The sequence below is a fragment of the Vulpes lagopus genome, chromosome 5, assembly GCF_018345385.1.
Source record: "Vulpes lagopus strain Blue_001 chromosome 5, ASM1834538v1, whole genome shotgun sequence".
Lineage (NCBI taxonomy): Eukaryota > Metazoa > Chordata > Mammalia > Carnivora > Canidae > Vulpes > Vulpes lagopus.
In genome coordinates this window covers 73,789,701-73,805,353 of record NC_054828.1, presented here as the reverse complement: position 1 = coordinate 73,805,353, position 15,653 = coordinate 73,789,701, and the positions used below count along the sequence as shown (strand labels likewise).

Here is a 15,653-nt window from a genome sequence, read left to right as displayed (position 1 = left end):
AGGGAATTGCAAAGATTAAGACACCTTTTTTGCCCTTAATTAAACGGGAGAGAGAGAAATTAAATTTGGGAGGAAAAGGGCTTAGTGGTTAGGTGCACAAAGCGCTATGGGGAAGTGACGGAGCTGGAATTTCTTTTTTTTTTTTTAATTTTTATTTATTTATGATAGTCAGAGAGAGAGAGAGAGAGAGAGAGAGAGAGAGAGAGAGGCAGAGACATAGGCAGAGGGAGAAGCAGGCTCCATGCACCGGGAGCCCGATGTGGGATTCGATCCCGGGTCTCCAGGATCGCGCCCTGGGCCAAAGACAAGCGCCAAGCCGCTGCGCCACCCAGGGATCCCTGGAATTTCATTAGTCATCCCACCACTTTCTAAAAAATGAAGATGCTGGCAGACACATCCACAGCAATTCCTTCCTCCCTCCCTCCTTTCTTCCTTCCAAGATTTTATTTATTTACTCATGAGAGACACAAGCAGAGGGAGAAGCAGGCTCACTCCGGGGAGCCCCAGGTGGGACTCGGTATCAGGACCTTGGGACCACGACCTGAGCCTAAGGCAGACGCTCAACCACCAAGCCACCCAAGAGCCTCATCTACAGCAATTTCAAAGGTTCCTCCACCGCTTCTCTTAGATCCGCCAACAGGGAATTCAACCAGGGAAGGAAAGACAGGGAAAGATGTGTGCCGGCCATCCCTTACATATCCTTTTATTTGGGCGGTGCCTACAACTCCCAGAGAGCAACGGGGAGGGGAGCGGAAGCGGCTGGCCGAGCGAGGCCTGTGATTGGTGGTAAGCGCTGGGCCAATGGAAGGATTTGTTGTTGGGCAGTCTAGAAGAACCGGTCGGAAAGGGAGGAAGGTGGAAAGATGGTGTTGGAAAGCACTATGGTTTGGTGAGGAGCTACCTCGGGACCCGTGAGGGGCGGGACTGAGTGGGGGCGCGTGTCGCGCGAGGCCGGCTGGGCCTGGGTGGGGGTGGTGTGCCGTTCGGTGAGATGCGGCCCTGGTCCAGGGAGGAAGGCGCTCCGTCGACTCCCTGAGTCATCCCGGCCCGGGAGCGGAGGACGGGCCCCGAATACCCCCCCACACACACACTCATCAGGCCTGTGTCAGTGATTTACCGGCCGATCCCTGCTTCCTTGCTGTATTTTAGCGTCGTCTTAAGGCCAGCCCCAGATCTGCTGTCTGTAGGTAGCCAGAGTCCTGCTTCTCCGGCTCATCTGCCCCAAGCGGAGGACACACTTTTTGCAAGGTTTCAACAGTTTCTTCAAAGTGTAAGAGTAGAATATAGTATGGAATAGAACACAAACACAAATTGCCAGTTGGATGGAACAGCCACCTAAGAGTTTTCTTTGGGGGGCAGGGAATGAAAGAGAACATTGCCAGATAAAATATAAATAAGATGCCCAGCTAAATTTGAATTCATATAAGTAGTAGTTTTTAATATAAAACGTGGCTGTAAGTATGTCTCAAATATTGCACAGGATCTATTTATACTAAAGGATTATTTGTTAATTATGTGTAGTTCACATTTAACTGGGAGTCCTATATGTTTATTTGCTAAATCTGGCAACTTCTGGGACAGAGCATGTTACGGTAGAAAAGAACAGAATTTGGAATTAAAAATCCTGTGTTTTCTGCTACTTACCAGCTGCATGTTCTTGAGAATGTAGTAAATCTCTCATGGGGAAAAATTAATTAAAAAAAAAAATCTCTCATGGGGAATAATCATGACCTCCACTTGCCTTATAACACAGGTAGGTAAAATGTTTGTGATGTTACTCCATAAACTGGATAGCACTGTACATCTGTTAGTTGCAGTGTACTTGAGGAGTCTTCAAGAGGGGATTTAAGAGAAACCTTGAAGGGACTTTTTGATAAATGCTGAGGAGAGACCATGACAGATAGGGGCAAGGGCAGAAACAGCTGCTGAAGTGTAAATGCCCAATGTGTGGTTAGGGATTCGGAAATAGGCTACTGTGACTTGGTTTTAAGGTTGTTGGTTTAAGGTACTTTCTTTGAAAGATAGAAAACCGCAAATGTCAAGCTCAGAGGTTGAACTCTGGTACCCTTCAATAGAGGACTTCTGAAAGAGTTTTGAGCGTGGTGGAGACAGAGCTCTATACAAAATGGCAGTTAAGAATATTGGCCTGGGGGCATCTGGGTGGCTCAGTGGATTAAGTGTCTGGCTCCTGACCTCAGCTCAGGTCTTCATCTCAAGAGTTAGGAGTTCAAGCCCTGTACTGGGTTCCACACTGGGTGTGTAAACTTAAAAAAAAAGAAAAAAAATTGGCCTGGGTTGATGTATAGGAAGAAATATTAGGCCCAGAGAGACATATTGGTAATCAACTGTAATAGCCCAGGCACAGAATAATGATGAGAGCCACTCCTTTTTCCCCCCCCCCCCCCCCTGTAGAGCCTCATGCTCTGCTGTGCATCAAAAATCTGTGGAGGAGTTTGTTAAAAATTGCAGGTATTTGACTCTGCTCTCCATCTGTGAATCCAGACTCCTAGCCAGGGAAGTCCAGGCATCTGTATTCTTATTTATTTATTTATTTAAAATATTTTATTTATTCATGAGAGACACAGAGAGAGAGAGAGAGAGGCAGAGACACAGGCAGAGGGAGAAGCAGGCTCCATGCAGGGAGCCCAGTGTGGGACTGGATCCCTGGACCCAGGATCACACCCTGAGCCCAAGGCAGATGCTCAACCGCTGAGCCACCCAGGAGTCCCTTTCTGTATTCGTTTTTAAATGAAGACTTTATGGAATGGCTAGATAATATCATAAGCCCTTATTTTTTATTTTTTGAAGATTTTATTGACTTATTCATGAGAGACACACACAGAGAGGTAGAGACACAGGCAGAGGGAGAAGCAGGCTCCCTGCAGGGGAGTTGGGACTGGATCCCTGGACCCAGGGTCACACCCTGAGCCCAAGGCAAATGCTCAACCGCTGAGCCACCCAGGTGTCCCATAAGCCCTTATTTTGAGATGAATTTTTGTTGGGAGAAATTATATACTATTGAACAAAAGTAGTCAAGAAATAGGTATATTACTCAATTCATACATACGTCAAGAATGGAAAAACTAAACTTTTTTAGGGATGCATACTTAGGTGTTAAGTCATCTGTGTTTTTAATACCACCATACCACCATCCCCTCCCAGTGTTCTGATGCATGACGAAGTGTGAGCCCTGAAGCCACACTCCCCACTGTCTTTCTCCCCTACCTCTCAAGTCCCCTTGCTTACTCTGATGCCTTTCTTCCAGCTGTCATCCATCTGCTGCTCTTGCCCACAGCTCTTAAACTTGGTAGCTGTTCCAGCTGGACAGTCTTCAAAGCCTCCATTGTTTTTTATATTTGGTTCACTACTATGTTTGAAGCTAGAGAAGCTGTTGCTTCTCCACTGGGTGAAAATCAGAAAGAGTGTATCAGAAAGAATATAATGCATGGTCAGTAGAGTCAGCCTTGACCTCTACGTAAATTGAGTTTTCACTATGAGAATTAATCTGTTTCATGCTTCCTATTAGCATGCTTAGCGCTGTGCTAAGTACTTTCTATGCATTTCATCATCATAGCAATCCTGTAAGCCTAACCTTTACCTACATACAGTGAAACACATTTTATTGGGTGAAGTAACTAGACCTTAGAGAAATTAAGTAACTTCTTCAGATCATAGTATTAATAAGTAACAGATTGAGGATTTGAACCTGAACACTGCCCTTTACTCCTTTTCTGTTTCTTTCAGTAGTTTCTTAATTACCTCTCTTCATCATTTTTGGTTTCTATTTATTGCCATTTAAAGGATACTAAGAAAAAGATGGCCCCCAGCCCATATTTTGTTTGCCAGTGGAAAAGAAGTGTCTCATCTGGGAGGACATCTTCCTCCCAGCAACATAGATGGAATCATTGACAATTAGAGTTCTAAGCAATCTCATCAGGAATTGATCCTGTTTGGGGGTTATATAACTGCTTCACTTTCTTGCCTTCTTTTGGTCTCTGAGAAGCCAGAGCTTGTTTTTCACATTATCTGGATTTCTTAAGATTGGGAAAAACTGCAATGATAAAAGAAGTGAGATCCCAGATCCATGAAACCTCATTTTTATAGTTTGGTCCAGCTGTCTAAGCTGTTAAACATTTTTTTTAAAGGATTTTGTTTATTTATTCATAAGAGACAGAGAAGAGAGGCAGGGACACAGGCAGAGGGAGAAGCAGGCTCCATGCAGGGAGCCCAATGTGGGACTCCATCCTAGGTCTCCAGGATCATGCCCTGGGCCTAAGGCAGTGCTAAACCGCTGAGCCACCTGGGCTGCCCGCTGTTAAACATTTAACCAGATGATTGCATTGTGCTTTCCCGCACTCAGTGTTGCCAAGCATGTATTTTATAAGTATTTTCTATCTTTGGAATACTTCTATTTTGAAGGCAAAGTTAGAATATTCATCCATGACAGTGCTTAATAACACTGAACTGCAGCTTATAAGAAGGTGATTGTGGTACATGAACAGATTGCAATGTTTGGTGTTTATCAGGATCATTTGTAGAAAGTTTCCTCCTTTGTTTTTTTTTTTTTTTTTTTTTTAAAGAGAGGAAGGGGGGATGGGCAGAGGGAGAAGAATCTTAAGCAGGCTCCACACCCAGCGCCGAGCCCGATGTGGGGCCTTGATCTCACAACCCTGAGATCATGACCTGGGCTGAAATCAGTAGTTGGCTGTGCACCTGACTGAGCCACCCGGGCACCTCTCCTTTGGTCATTTTGAGTCAGTAAGTTCGATGTAAGGCTTGACAGTCTGTGTGTGTGTGTGTGTGTGTGTGTGTGTGTGTGTGTGTGTGTAATTTGTAGGTGGTTCTGTGATTCTCAGAGACTGAGAGCCACTGCTATGCATGACAATGTTCCTCAGAGAAGTGTTGGAGGGTAGGGTAGGGGTCCCTGAAACTAGAGAGACTGTGTCAGAGATCCTGCAATATGTCTTCTCTTTCTTCTCTCCTAATCTGACAGTGTGGACAACAGTGAGTATATGCGGAATGGGGACTTCTTACCCACCCGGCTGCAGGCCCAACAAGATGCTGTCAACATAGTTTGTCACTCTAAGACCCGCAGCAACCCTGAAAACAACGTGGGCCTCATCACACTGGCCAAGTACATGGGGCAGAGGAGGAAGGGGCTTGGTAGGTGGGTGGGTAGTTTCTTACATGTGACCGGTTGTGTTAGGTTGCTGAACTTTGCATTTGCCCATCAGCCTTTTCTAGACTACCTTCTTCACTATCCAGTAGAAATATAAATAGCAACATGAGTTTAATATTAATCTGAATTTAATGCAGTTATGAAACTAAATCTGGGGTGAAATTTCACAATATATTTAAAAGTCAATGAGAAGTCATTTTGGGTAAAAGTCCCCAGGGCCTGTATTATACATCCTTTTACCCCAAAAGTTATTTGTTTTAGGAACTGATAATCCTCAAATGAATAACCTCCCGTCCCAGTATATATGTTGTTAGCTGGCACGTGGGTCTAGAAATGGAGTGGGTGGGAGACATACTCAAGCGTCCACCACAGTTGGATTCTTGGGGCCCTGAGAACAGGATAACATGAGAAGTGTTCAAGGGAAACATTGAGAGGAAGAGGGCAAGTTTTTTACAAAGTCAACCCCTTACTTTCTGTGCTCATATCTATTAAATACTAGATTCCCCCCCCCCACAATTTTATTGAGATACAATTGACATATAGCATCAGTTTAAGGTATATAACATAATGATTTGATATGTGTATGTGTTGTGAAATGGTGATTGTGGTAAGTTTAGTTAACAGCCATATCTTACATAGTTGCAAATTTTTCTTTCCTTACAATGAGAACTTTTAAGATCTACTCTCTAAACAGTGAATGTTTGATTAAGAAAAGTAGCGATTACAGTTACTATCAAGGTCTTTAAAGAAAAGATGAGTCAAGTAGCAACCGGCTGGCTCAGTCAGTAGAGTATGTGACTCTTGATCTTGGGGTTATGTTGGGTGTAGAGCTTCCTAAAAAAAGAAAAGATGAGTCAAACACAGGTTTGGAGGCGCTTGTCCTGACCTGAAATTATAGAAACTCTTTCCCTACCTCCCAGTGACTGTGAAGTGCTGACCACACTCACCCCTGACACCGGCCGCATTCTTTCCAAGCTCCACACTGTGCAACCCAAGGGCAAGATCACCTTCTGTACTGGTATCCGCGTGGCTCATGTGAGTCCTACTGGATCCCTTTGATTGTTCCTCCTTGTTCTGAGGTTCTGCCCCCGATGTTGTTCATTTCTTCCCTAGTATCTTGAGCTAGAACCACAGGAGGGGAAGAGAAGTGACCCAGAGAAAGGAGTAGAAAGAATATGGTGGGATGAATTCCAGGACTGGTGATGGGTGAAGGAAAAGACCTCTGGAATTAAGGCTTAGCCCCTCTTCCTTGTCCCGACAAAGGCACAGCAAGGAGGGAAGGGTGGAGAAGGGGTTAGACCTTGTAGGAACATGAATAGACTGGAGGAACATAGAAACCATAAGAAGAAAAAAAAAAAAAAAAAAAAAAAAAAAGAAACCATAAGAAAAGAAACAGTGTAACAGAGGAGAGAGCTAAGTGATTCCTTTGGCTGACTGTAAGAACTTCCCCTTCCTTTACAAGCTGGCTCTGAAGCACAGGCAGGGCAAGAATCACAAGATGCGCATTATTGCCTTCGTGGGAAGCCCCGTGGAGGACAACGAGAAGGATGTGAGTCCAGGTGACAGCTGGGGAATGTGGCAGTGGGGTCTCTTGGGCCTTAGGAGAGCCTTAGGCATTGGGTTCATCATTTTGGGGGAAGGTGGATGTGCAGAATTCAGTGTTTCTGCTGGGGGCCTCGGGGAGGTTAACCGATTTCTGTATGCTTTTGTGAGGTGTGTCATTTCCCCTCATGGTATGGAACAGATTTCCTACTTTATCTTCCCTCTTCCTAGCTGGTGAAACTGGCTAAACGTCTCAAGAAGGAGAAAGTAAATGTTGACATTATCAATTTTGGGGAAGAGGTAAGTAAGGACGGGTTGGGGAGCATGGACTCAATTTGGTTATTAAATGGAACAGTCCTTAACCAGAGGAGTGCCTGCACTGTGAGACAGTAGCTACAGATAAGAGCTGAAATGACGGAGGAAGGGGAGTAGGGCGGGAAGGAGAGCCTCCTGTGTTCTTCCCTCCCCCCAGGAGGTGAACACAGAAAAGCTGACAGCCTTTGTAAACACATTGAATGGCAAAGATGGAACCGGTTCTCATCTGGTGACAGTGCCCCCTGGGCCCAGCTTGGCTGATGCGCTCATCAGTTCTCCAATTCTGGCTGGTGAAGGTGGTGCCATGCTGGGTCTTGGTGCTAGTGACTTTGAATTCGGAGTGGATCCCAGTGCTGATCCCGAGCTGGCCCTGGTGAGCAAACGTTGACCTCAGGTAGAGCCCAAGGGTCCTATGTTGTCCTCCTGTATTGAGGACCCACATGCCACATAGCGTATCTTGGCCCAGACAGTCCTGAACTTATTTTCCCAGACTCCTTTTTGGTCCCTTTTCCCCTTAATTCTGTGTGATCTGTAGGGGAACCGATGTCGGACTGTCTTATTTACTTCTGATCAAACCCCAGGCTTTGCCCAAGTCCTTCTGTTTTCCCCATCACCTCTTACCTCCCCAGGTTCTTCCCCATGTGCTCAGACCAGAAGCTGCCGTTTTATGTTCCCTTCCCACCCCTCAGCTGACTTCCCAGTGCCTGCGAAGAGGGGCGGTGGAACATCTAACCTTGCCCTGCCCTTCGCCAGGCCCTCCGTGTTTCTATGGAAGAGCAGCGGCAGCGGCAGGAGGAGGAGGCCCGGCGGGCAGCTGCAGCCTCTGCTGCTGAGGCGGGGATTGCTACGGCTGGGGCCGAAGGTGAGGGATGGGGCCAGGGAGCCGGGCGTAGATGCTGGAGTAGTGGTGGGGAGGCCTGGCAGCATAGGCGTGTATGAGCTGGGGGAACGGTTTGGGGGTGGGTCTGTGTGGAACACAGCGCCAGTTCTACTCTGCCGCTCTCTTCCTTTTTCCAGACTCCGATGACGCCCTGCTGAAGATGACCATCAGCCAGCAGGAGTTTGGCCGGAGCGGGCTCCCCGACCTAAGCAGTATGACTGAGGAGGAGCAGATTGCCTATGCTATGCAGATGTCCCTGCAGGGTGCAGGTGAGCCAGGGCCGGGGAAGTGGTGCTCAGGCAGAGAGATTGGGTAGTGGAGCTGAACAGACCTCTTTTCCTCAGAGTTCGGCCAGGCAGAATCAGCTGACATCGATGCCAGTTCAGCCATGGACACATCTGAGCCCGCCAAGGTGAGGGCCAGCAGTGACTCCCCACCCCGATCTCAATTGAAGTCCCCTAGCCCTCTAGGCCTGGAACCATTCTTCAGGGTTTCATAGATGAGCTTTATGAGGAGCAGAGGGAAAGAAACACACAGATACACATTTCTTGTTTGTAAACCCTGTTAAGGCAATAGAATGAACTCAGTCTGGGTTGCGTAAGTGTCCTGATCTTTAATTTTCCTTCCTTCTTGGTGGGAGCATTCTAAACAGGTGGATAGGTATTGTCTTCCCAGGAGGGTGAAAGAGGGTCTAAGGCAAAGAAGAAGGAGTGGGTGTCTGATAGCAAGAAATCTGAACCTGATGGCATCTGTTTTTATCCTGTATGCTCAGGAAGCAAAGTTCAAGTTTCTCTGTTTGGTCAGTAATAAATGTGAGTTGGTACCATATATAGGCACTGGGGTTTTCCTGAATGGTCCTTTTTGCCCTTGGCCAGAGGTGTCCCCACCCCTAGTCAAGTGGAGAGGGGTTCAGGCAGCAGCGGGTTCCCCAGATAGCTCAGCCCTTGCCCCAAGTTGACACTGCCCTTTTACAGGAGGAGGATGATTATGATGTGATGCAGGACCCCGAGTTCCTTCAGAGCGTCCTGGAGAACCTTCCAGGCGTGGATCCCAACAACGAAGCTATTCGAAATGCCATGGGCTCTCTGGCCTCGCAGGCCAACAAGGATGGCAAGAAGGACAAAAAGGAGGAGGATAAGAAATGAGACTGGGGTCAGGGGTGGCTGAGCCTACTCAGGGGGCTGTATTGTGTGGGGTGGGAAATAGATATGTTATCTGTAATCAGTACAACCGAAATAAAGCTTGGCAACTTTGGTTTCTCTTTTGCTTCCAGTAGTGGTAGCTCTAAGTGTGACGGAGGGGAGGAGTGCCTGGCACAAGGAGAGAGTCCCCTGTGGAGTCCTCTGTGTCTGTAGCACCTGGCCTCTAAATTCCGATCTGATCTCCTTCCGATCTGATCCCCTTCCCTCTATCTCCATGGCAGTCTCTCCTGACACTTCCGCCCTGGGGCTGTTTCACTGTTTGATTAAGAGGAGCTTTGCTGAGAGTTAATTTGGGTGGGCTCTGGGGCCACAGGGGTGAGTAGAAAACAGTACTGGCCTTGAGGCGCCTGGCTGGCTCAGTCACTCAATCAGTGACTCTTGATTTTGAGGTTGTGAGTTCGAACCCTATGTTGGGTTTAGAGATTACTGTAAATACATACATATGAATAGTACTGACCTTTGGGGACTCTAGCAGAGCAGGACTGGCCTGGAAATGAGGGATTACACACATCTGATAAGTGCCCAAGGGAGCATGAACAAGGCCCTGTAGAAACAGAACAAAGGGCCAAACCCTCACAGCCTCTGGGAACACTCCTGGGGATAACATTTGAGCCCTGTAACAGGGCGAAACATTCATCAGCCAACAGGGAAGAAATGGGGTGTTTCCAGTCAATAGGGACACGTATGTGCTGATGGCACAGAGGCCCTTGAGAGGGGTCAGAGACTGGTTGGGCAAGGGCACAGGATGGTAAAATCAGCAACAATCAAAATACTGAAGATCAGGGAATCTTGAGGTCTGACTTTCACAAGGTGGGGTTTATGAAGCCACAAGATAAACATGGTGTATCTCTAAATGCAAGTATGTAAACCCTCATTTAGAGGAGGGTTTTTTTATAGGCTATAGAATAGAATGCAAAATTCACATAATCCCAAGCAACTTACTGAATGGGAGAAGATATTTGCAAATGATCTATTCAATAAGGGGTTAATATCTAAAATATATAAAGAACTTCTACAACTCAACACCACAATCCCCACCAACAGCAACAATTGCCTAAACAATGGGCCGAAGACCTGGATAGACAGTTTTCCAAAGAAGACCTAGAAATGGCTGACACATTGAAAAGATGCTCAACATCACCAATCATCAAGGAAATGCAAATCACCTATACCAGTTAGAATGACTAATATCAAAAAAAAAAAAACAAATACTGATAAGAATGTGAAGGAAAGGGAACCCTTGTGCCCTGTGGGTTGGGGTGTAAACTGGTGCCATCGTGGAAAACAGATTGGAGGTTCCTCAAAAAAATAAAAATAGAAATAGCATATAATCCAGTAATTCCACTATTGGGTATTTACCCCAAAACACAAAAGTACTTACTTGAAAAAATATGTGCACCTCTCACATTATATACGATAGTCAAGATAATGGAAGCAACCTGTGTCTATTAGTAAGTGAATGGATAAACGTCTAGACCCAGAATATTCTAGAACCCCATCTCTTCCCTGTTGGCTGATGAATGTTTCGCCCTGTTACAGGGCTCAAATGTTACCCCAGGAGTGTTCCCAGAGGCTGTGAGGGTTTGGCCCTTTGTTCTGTTTCTACAGGGCCTTGTTCATGCTCCCTTGGGCACTTATCAGATGTGTGTAATCCCTCATTTCCAGGCCAGTCCTGCTCTGCTAGAGTCCCCAAAGGTCAGTACTATTCATATGTATGTATTTACAGTAATCTCTACACCCAACATGGGGTTCGAACTCACAATCTCAAAAGCCAATCTGCTTTTGGCTCCAGTAGTAAGTCCCATGTTGGGCTCCTTGAAGGGAGCCTGCTTCTCTGCCTATATTTCTCATGAATAAATAAATAAATTCTTTAAAAAAAAAAAAAAGGCAAGCTGGAATATTCCTAATGCCACAGACCTATGTATGTCTTCTTGAACCCACCTCTACGTACTCCTCAGAGATAACCATTTTTTTTATTTTTTATTTTTATTTTATTTTTTTTTTTAATTTTTTTATTTATTTATGATAGTCACAGAGAGAGAGAGAGAGGCAGAGACACAGGCAGAGGGAGAAGCAGGCTCCACGCAGGGAGCCCGACATGGGACTTGATCCCTGGTCTCTAGGATCACACCTTAGGCTGAAGGCGGCGCTTAACCACTGAGCCACCAGGGCTGCCCGTGAACTAAATTCTTAATGTCAAATTTCTCAATATTTTCGTTCAAGGTTAGTGTTTTTTGTGTCCAGAAAACTTTTCCAGGGGTCAGAAAGATATCCAGTGATACCTTGTTTTCTTTTTAAAGGTTTATGGTTTTGTCTTTCACATAGAAATTCTGTATTCCAGGGATCCCTGGGTGGCGCAGCGGTTTGGTGCCTGCCTTTGGCCCAGGGCGCGATCCTGGAGACCCAGGATCGAATCCCACGTCAGGCTCCCGGTGCATGGAGCCTGCTTCTCCCTCTGCCTCTCTCTCTCTCTCTCTCTCTCTGTGTGTGTGTGTGTGTGTGACTATCATAAATAAATAAAAATTAAAAAAAAAAAAGAAATTCTGTATTCCATCTAGAATTGATTTTTGTGTACATTGGGATAAGGATCCAATTTCATTCATTCATTCATTCATTCATTCATTCATTCATTCATTCATTCATTTAATTTAGTAGGTGCCACTCTCAGCACAGAGCCCAGTGTGGGGCCTGAATCATGACCCTGAGAACGAGGCCTGAGCTGAGGTCAAGAGTCAGTAGTAGGTGCCACTCTCAGCACAGAGCCCAGTGTGGGGCCTGAATCATGACCCTGAGAACAAGGCCTGAGCTGAGGTCAAGAGTAACTGACTGAGCCACCCAGGCACCCCAATTTAATTTTTAAGTATGAATAACCATTTAAAAAAAATATATGTATATATATATATATATTTATGTATTTATGTATTTATTTATTTATTTACGAGAGATACAGAAAAAGGCAGAGACATAGGCAGAGGAGAAATAGGCTCCATGTAGAGAGTCTGATGCGGGATTCAATCCCAAGACTCCAGGATCACGCCCTGAGCCAAAGGCAGACGCTCAGCCACTGAGCCACTCAGGCATCCCTGGGTAACCATTTCTTACAGCATTTTTTACTGAAAAATTCCACCCTTCTCCAATGATCTGCACTATTACTTCTGCCTAGGTCTAGATCCCATGAATTTTTTTTTTTTTTTTGATCCCATGAATTTTGTTTCTAATTATCTTGAAGTCAGACCTTAAAGCCTGAATATAAACAAGATTACACAAAAAGAAGCTACAAAAACCTACTTTGTGTTTACATTATATTCATATTGAATAAGCTCCCTTTCTGAATAATGGCTTTTGTAGGTATTTGTCTCTAAATTTCAGGGGAGACTAGTATTTTTTGAATTAAATATTACTTGAAAGAAGTGGCCCATCATCAAGTCTTAGGAATCTTATTTGTGTTGGTTATGAAGTCACTTTCCTGGGCCTGGGTGTGGTTCACCAAGCAAAATCCTGTTCTGGCAGTAATGACAGGACCTAATGTACCAGTCTTCTGGCCCTTTGTATGTTAACTGGGTGATGTCAGTGTTCATGAGGCTGACTCAACCAACACCACAGCCTCTTCCAATTTATCACCACACATTCATTTTGTGATCATCACAGTTCGTTCTTTCACACTTTTGGCTACACCCTGGATTGTGTCCACTTTAAGTAATGCTCCCCACTGAAGTGAAATATTCACTTGGTCCATAGACCAAGTTTTCAGCTCTCCTACTTTGATATTCTCTGTATACTTTTCAACAGTTGATGTGAAGAAATGGGTATACTCCTTGAGCACTTTAGGAATTTAAATAATCAGAGAAGTACCAAAGATTTATGTATGAGGGTGTTGAAGAATTGGAAGCAACCTAATATCCAACAATTACGTTACATTAGTATGGACTAATGCATTATCAATAAATTTATTTTGGAAGACCATTTGATGAGGTAGGATATTATAGTTATATATCTATAATATTACCAAATGCTTATCTAACATAATGTGCCAGAGACTATTTTAAATGTTTTACATGTTTTATTTTTTTTTATTTTTTTATTTTTATTTTATTTTTTATTTTTTTTTTACATGTTTTAAATTATTTAATTTTCACAACAATCCTGGTCTATTGCCCCATCACTCTGAGGTAGCTGTAGCATTATTAATTCTATTTGATAAAGAAGGCAACTGAAACCTTGCAAAGCCAGGTAACTTCCTCTACAATGATTCTCAGTTTGATCCACAAACTCCTGGGTGCCCCCAAGACACTTTCAGGGGGATTGTGAGGTCAAAACTATTTTCATAATGATACTAGAACATCATTTGCCTCTTCCACGTGTTAAGGTTTGCACCGATGCAAAGGCAATGAGGGGAAACTGCTGGTATCTTAGCATACATCCAAGGCAATAGCACCAAACTATACCGGTAGTCATGGTACTCTTTACCCCCCACATCCTCATGGTTTAAAAAATAGACCAAAAACTTCGTGGTGAAGCAGTAAAACATATTAGTTTTATTACATCTCAACCCTTGAGTGCACAGCTTTAATATTTTCTGAGGCAAGTGGGAAATACACAGAGCACTTCTACTGCAGACTGGAGCCCAACGACCATCTTGAGGAAAAGCACTTGAGAAACTGAGTTGTGAGATTAAGTAGCCACTATTTTCACAGAACATTTTTACATAAGAGAACAACTGCCAGACAAGTTATGGTTATTTAGTCTTGGGTATTTGGCAAACTTTCTCCCCTCATCAGAAAAATGAGTGGAAGGAAGACTCACTTCAAGAAACGACAGTTTTTGTTGCCAGTGAAAATTTGAGCTCATAAGTGAAAAAAAAATTTTTTTAAGATTTTATTTATTTATTCATGAGAGACAGAGAGAGGAGAGAGAGAGAGGCAGAGACACAGGCAGAGGGAGAAGCAGGCTCCATGCAGGGAGCCTGAGGTGGGACTCGATCCACGGTCTCCAGGATCACACCCTGGGCTGCAGGCGGCGCTAAACCGCTGAGCCACCGGGGCTGCCCTTATCTTTTTTTTTTCTTTTTAAGATTTTTAAAATTTATTTATTCATGAGAAACAGAGAGAGAGAGACAGACAGACAGACAGGCAGAGGGAGAAGCAGGCTCCACACAGGTAGTGCAACGTGGGTCTCCATCCCGGGTCTCCAGGATCACGCCCTGGGCTGAAGGCGGCGCTAAACCGCTGAGCCACCCAGGCTGCCCTAAAATAAATAAATCTTAAAAAAAGAAAAGATTTGCATGTTTTTTTGATTGAGCCAGTCAGGCACCCCAACATTCTAAAAAAAAAATTATTTTTAAATTTTTTTTAAGATTGTTTATTTGAGAGACAGAATCAGTGGGGGAAAGGGGCATAGGGAGAAGGACAAACAGACTCTCTGCTGAGCAGGGAGCCTGATTCAGGGCTCCATCCCAGGACCCTGAGATCAATGACCTGAGCTAAAGGCAGATGCTTAACCAAATAAGCCACACAGGCACCCCTCAAAATTTTTGCAATGGATGATATTATATTTTTTCTACTGTATATCAGAATTGCATAGTGTAATGTTCCATCATTTGATAGATCTGCATTACACATTGAACCAGTATCCTCCAAATGATCTGTTCCAAATGTAAGAAAAAGCAATGGATTCAAATGTACAGGTTACAAAAAGTTTACTGATATGGCTTCAGATTCTATGTTGCAACTAACCTTTAAGAAATTAGTATGTGTCAAGTTTTGGTATAATATCAAAAAAATGTATCCACAATTATCTGAAAAAGCTATTGAAATATGCCTCCACTGAATCACTAACTTGTACACCTGAAACTAATGCAACACTATGTATTAACCAACTGAAATTAAGATAAAAACTAAAACTAAGGAAAGAAAGAAATATGCCTCAATTTTTCCCAACAGCATATTTGTGAGACCAGATTTTCTTTACATACTTCAACCAAAACAACATACTGCAACAAGTTGAGAATCCAGTTGTCTTCCTCTATTTGAAGATATATTAAAGAGATTTGCAAAAATGTAAAATAGCACACCCATCTCATTAAATGTTTGTTTTGGAAAATAGTTTTTTTTTTTTTTTCCATCAAAACTAAGGTATGGTAACATGTAATGGGTTTGTTGTGATTTTTTAAAAAGATTTTTTATTTATGTGAGAGAGTGAGAGAGCAAGAGCAGGGAGGAGGAGCAGAGGGAGGGACAAGCAGATTCCAGACTGGGCATGGGGCCCAACATGGGGCTTGATCTCATGACCCTGACACCACAGCCCGAACCAAAACAGAGAGCCAGATGCCTAATCAACTGGGTAATCCTGGCACCCCTGTTGTGATTCTAAATGGATTAATATTTAATTTTTTCCTCAGTTTTAATTCCTAATACATCAAATTTCTATACATTTAATCTACATACATAAAAGCCTTTGGGGAATCTTCAACTTCTAAGAGTAGAAAGAGATCTTGAGACCAAAAAGTTTGAGAACCACTATTCTACCGCTTGGAAGT

The 15,653-nt window shown here is 44.0% G+C and overlaps 1 protein-coding gene across 1 annotated transcript; it reads left to right on the top strand.

The window, feature by feature from the left end:
• Positions 1 to 788: 788 nt before the first annotated feature.
• Positions 789 to 9,170, top strand: PSMD4 (proteasome 26S subunit ubiquitin receptor, non-ATPase 4). The gene is made up of 10 exons (XM_041754909.1): positions 789 to 889; positions 4,994 to 5,134; positions 6,100 to 6,214; positions 6,642 to 6,728; positions 6,953 to 7,021; positions 7,194 to 7,409; positions 7,790 to 7,898; positions 8,054 to 8,185; positions 8,261 to 8,328; positions 8,891 to 9,170. Exons 1-10 carry the CDS (start codon positions 864 to 866, stop codon positions 9,059 to 9,061), a joined length of 1,134 nt encoding a protein of 377 aa, XP_041610843.1. The 5' UTR covers positions 789 to 863; the 3' UTR covers positions 9,062 to 9,170.
• Positions 9,171 to 15,653: the final 6,483 nt, after the last annotated feature.

Excerpts from the sequence above, each read along its gene's own strand:
- PSMD4 (XM_041754909.1), top strand. The coding sequence starts at position 864 with ATGGTGTTGGAAAGCACTATGGTTTG. Across the intron at positions 6,729-6,952 it reads TGGAGGACAACGAGAAGGAT|CTGGTGAAACTGGCTAAACG; the intron begins GTGAGTCCAGGT and ends CCCTCTTCCTAG. Across the intron at positions 8,329-8,890 it reads ACACATCTGAGCCCGCCAAG|GAGGAGGATGATTATGATGT; the intron begins GTGAGGGCCAGC and ends GCCCTTTTACAG.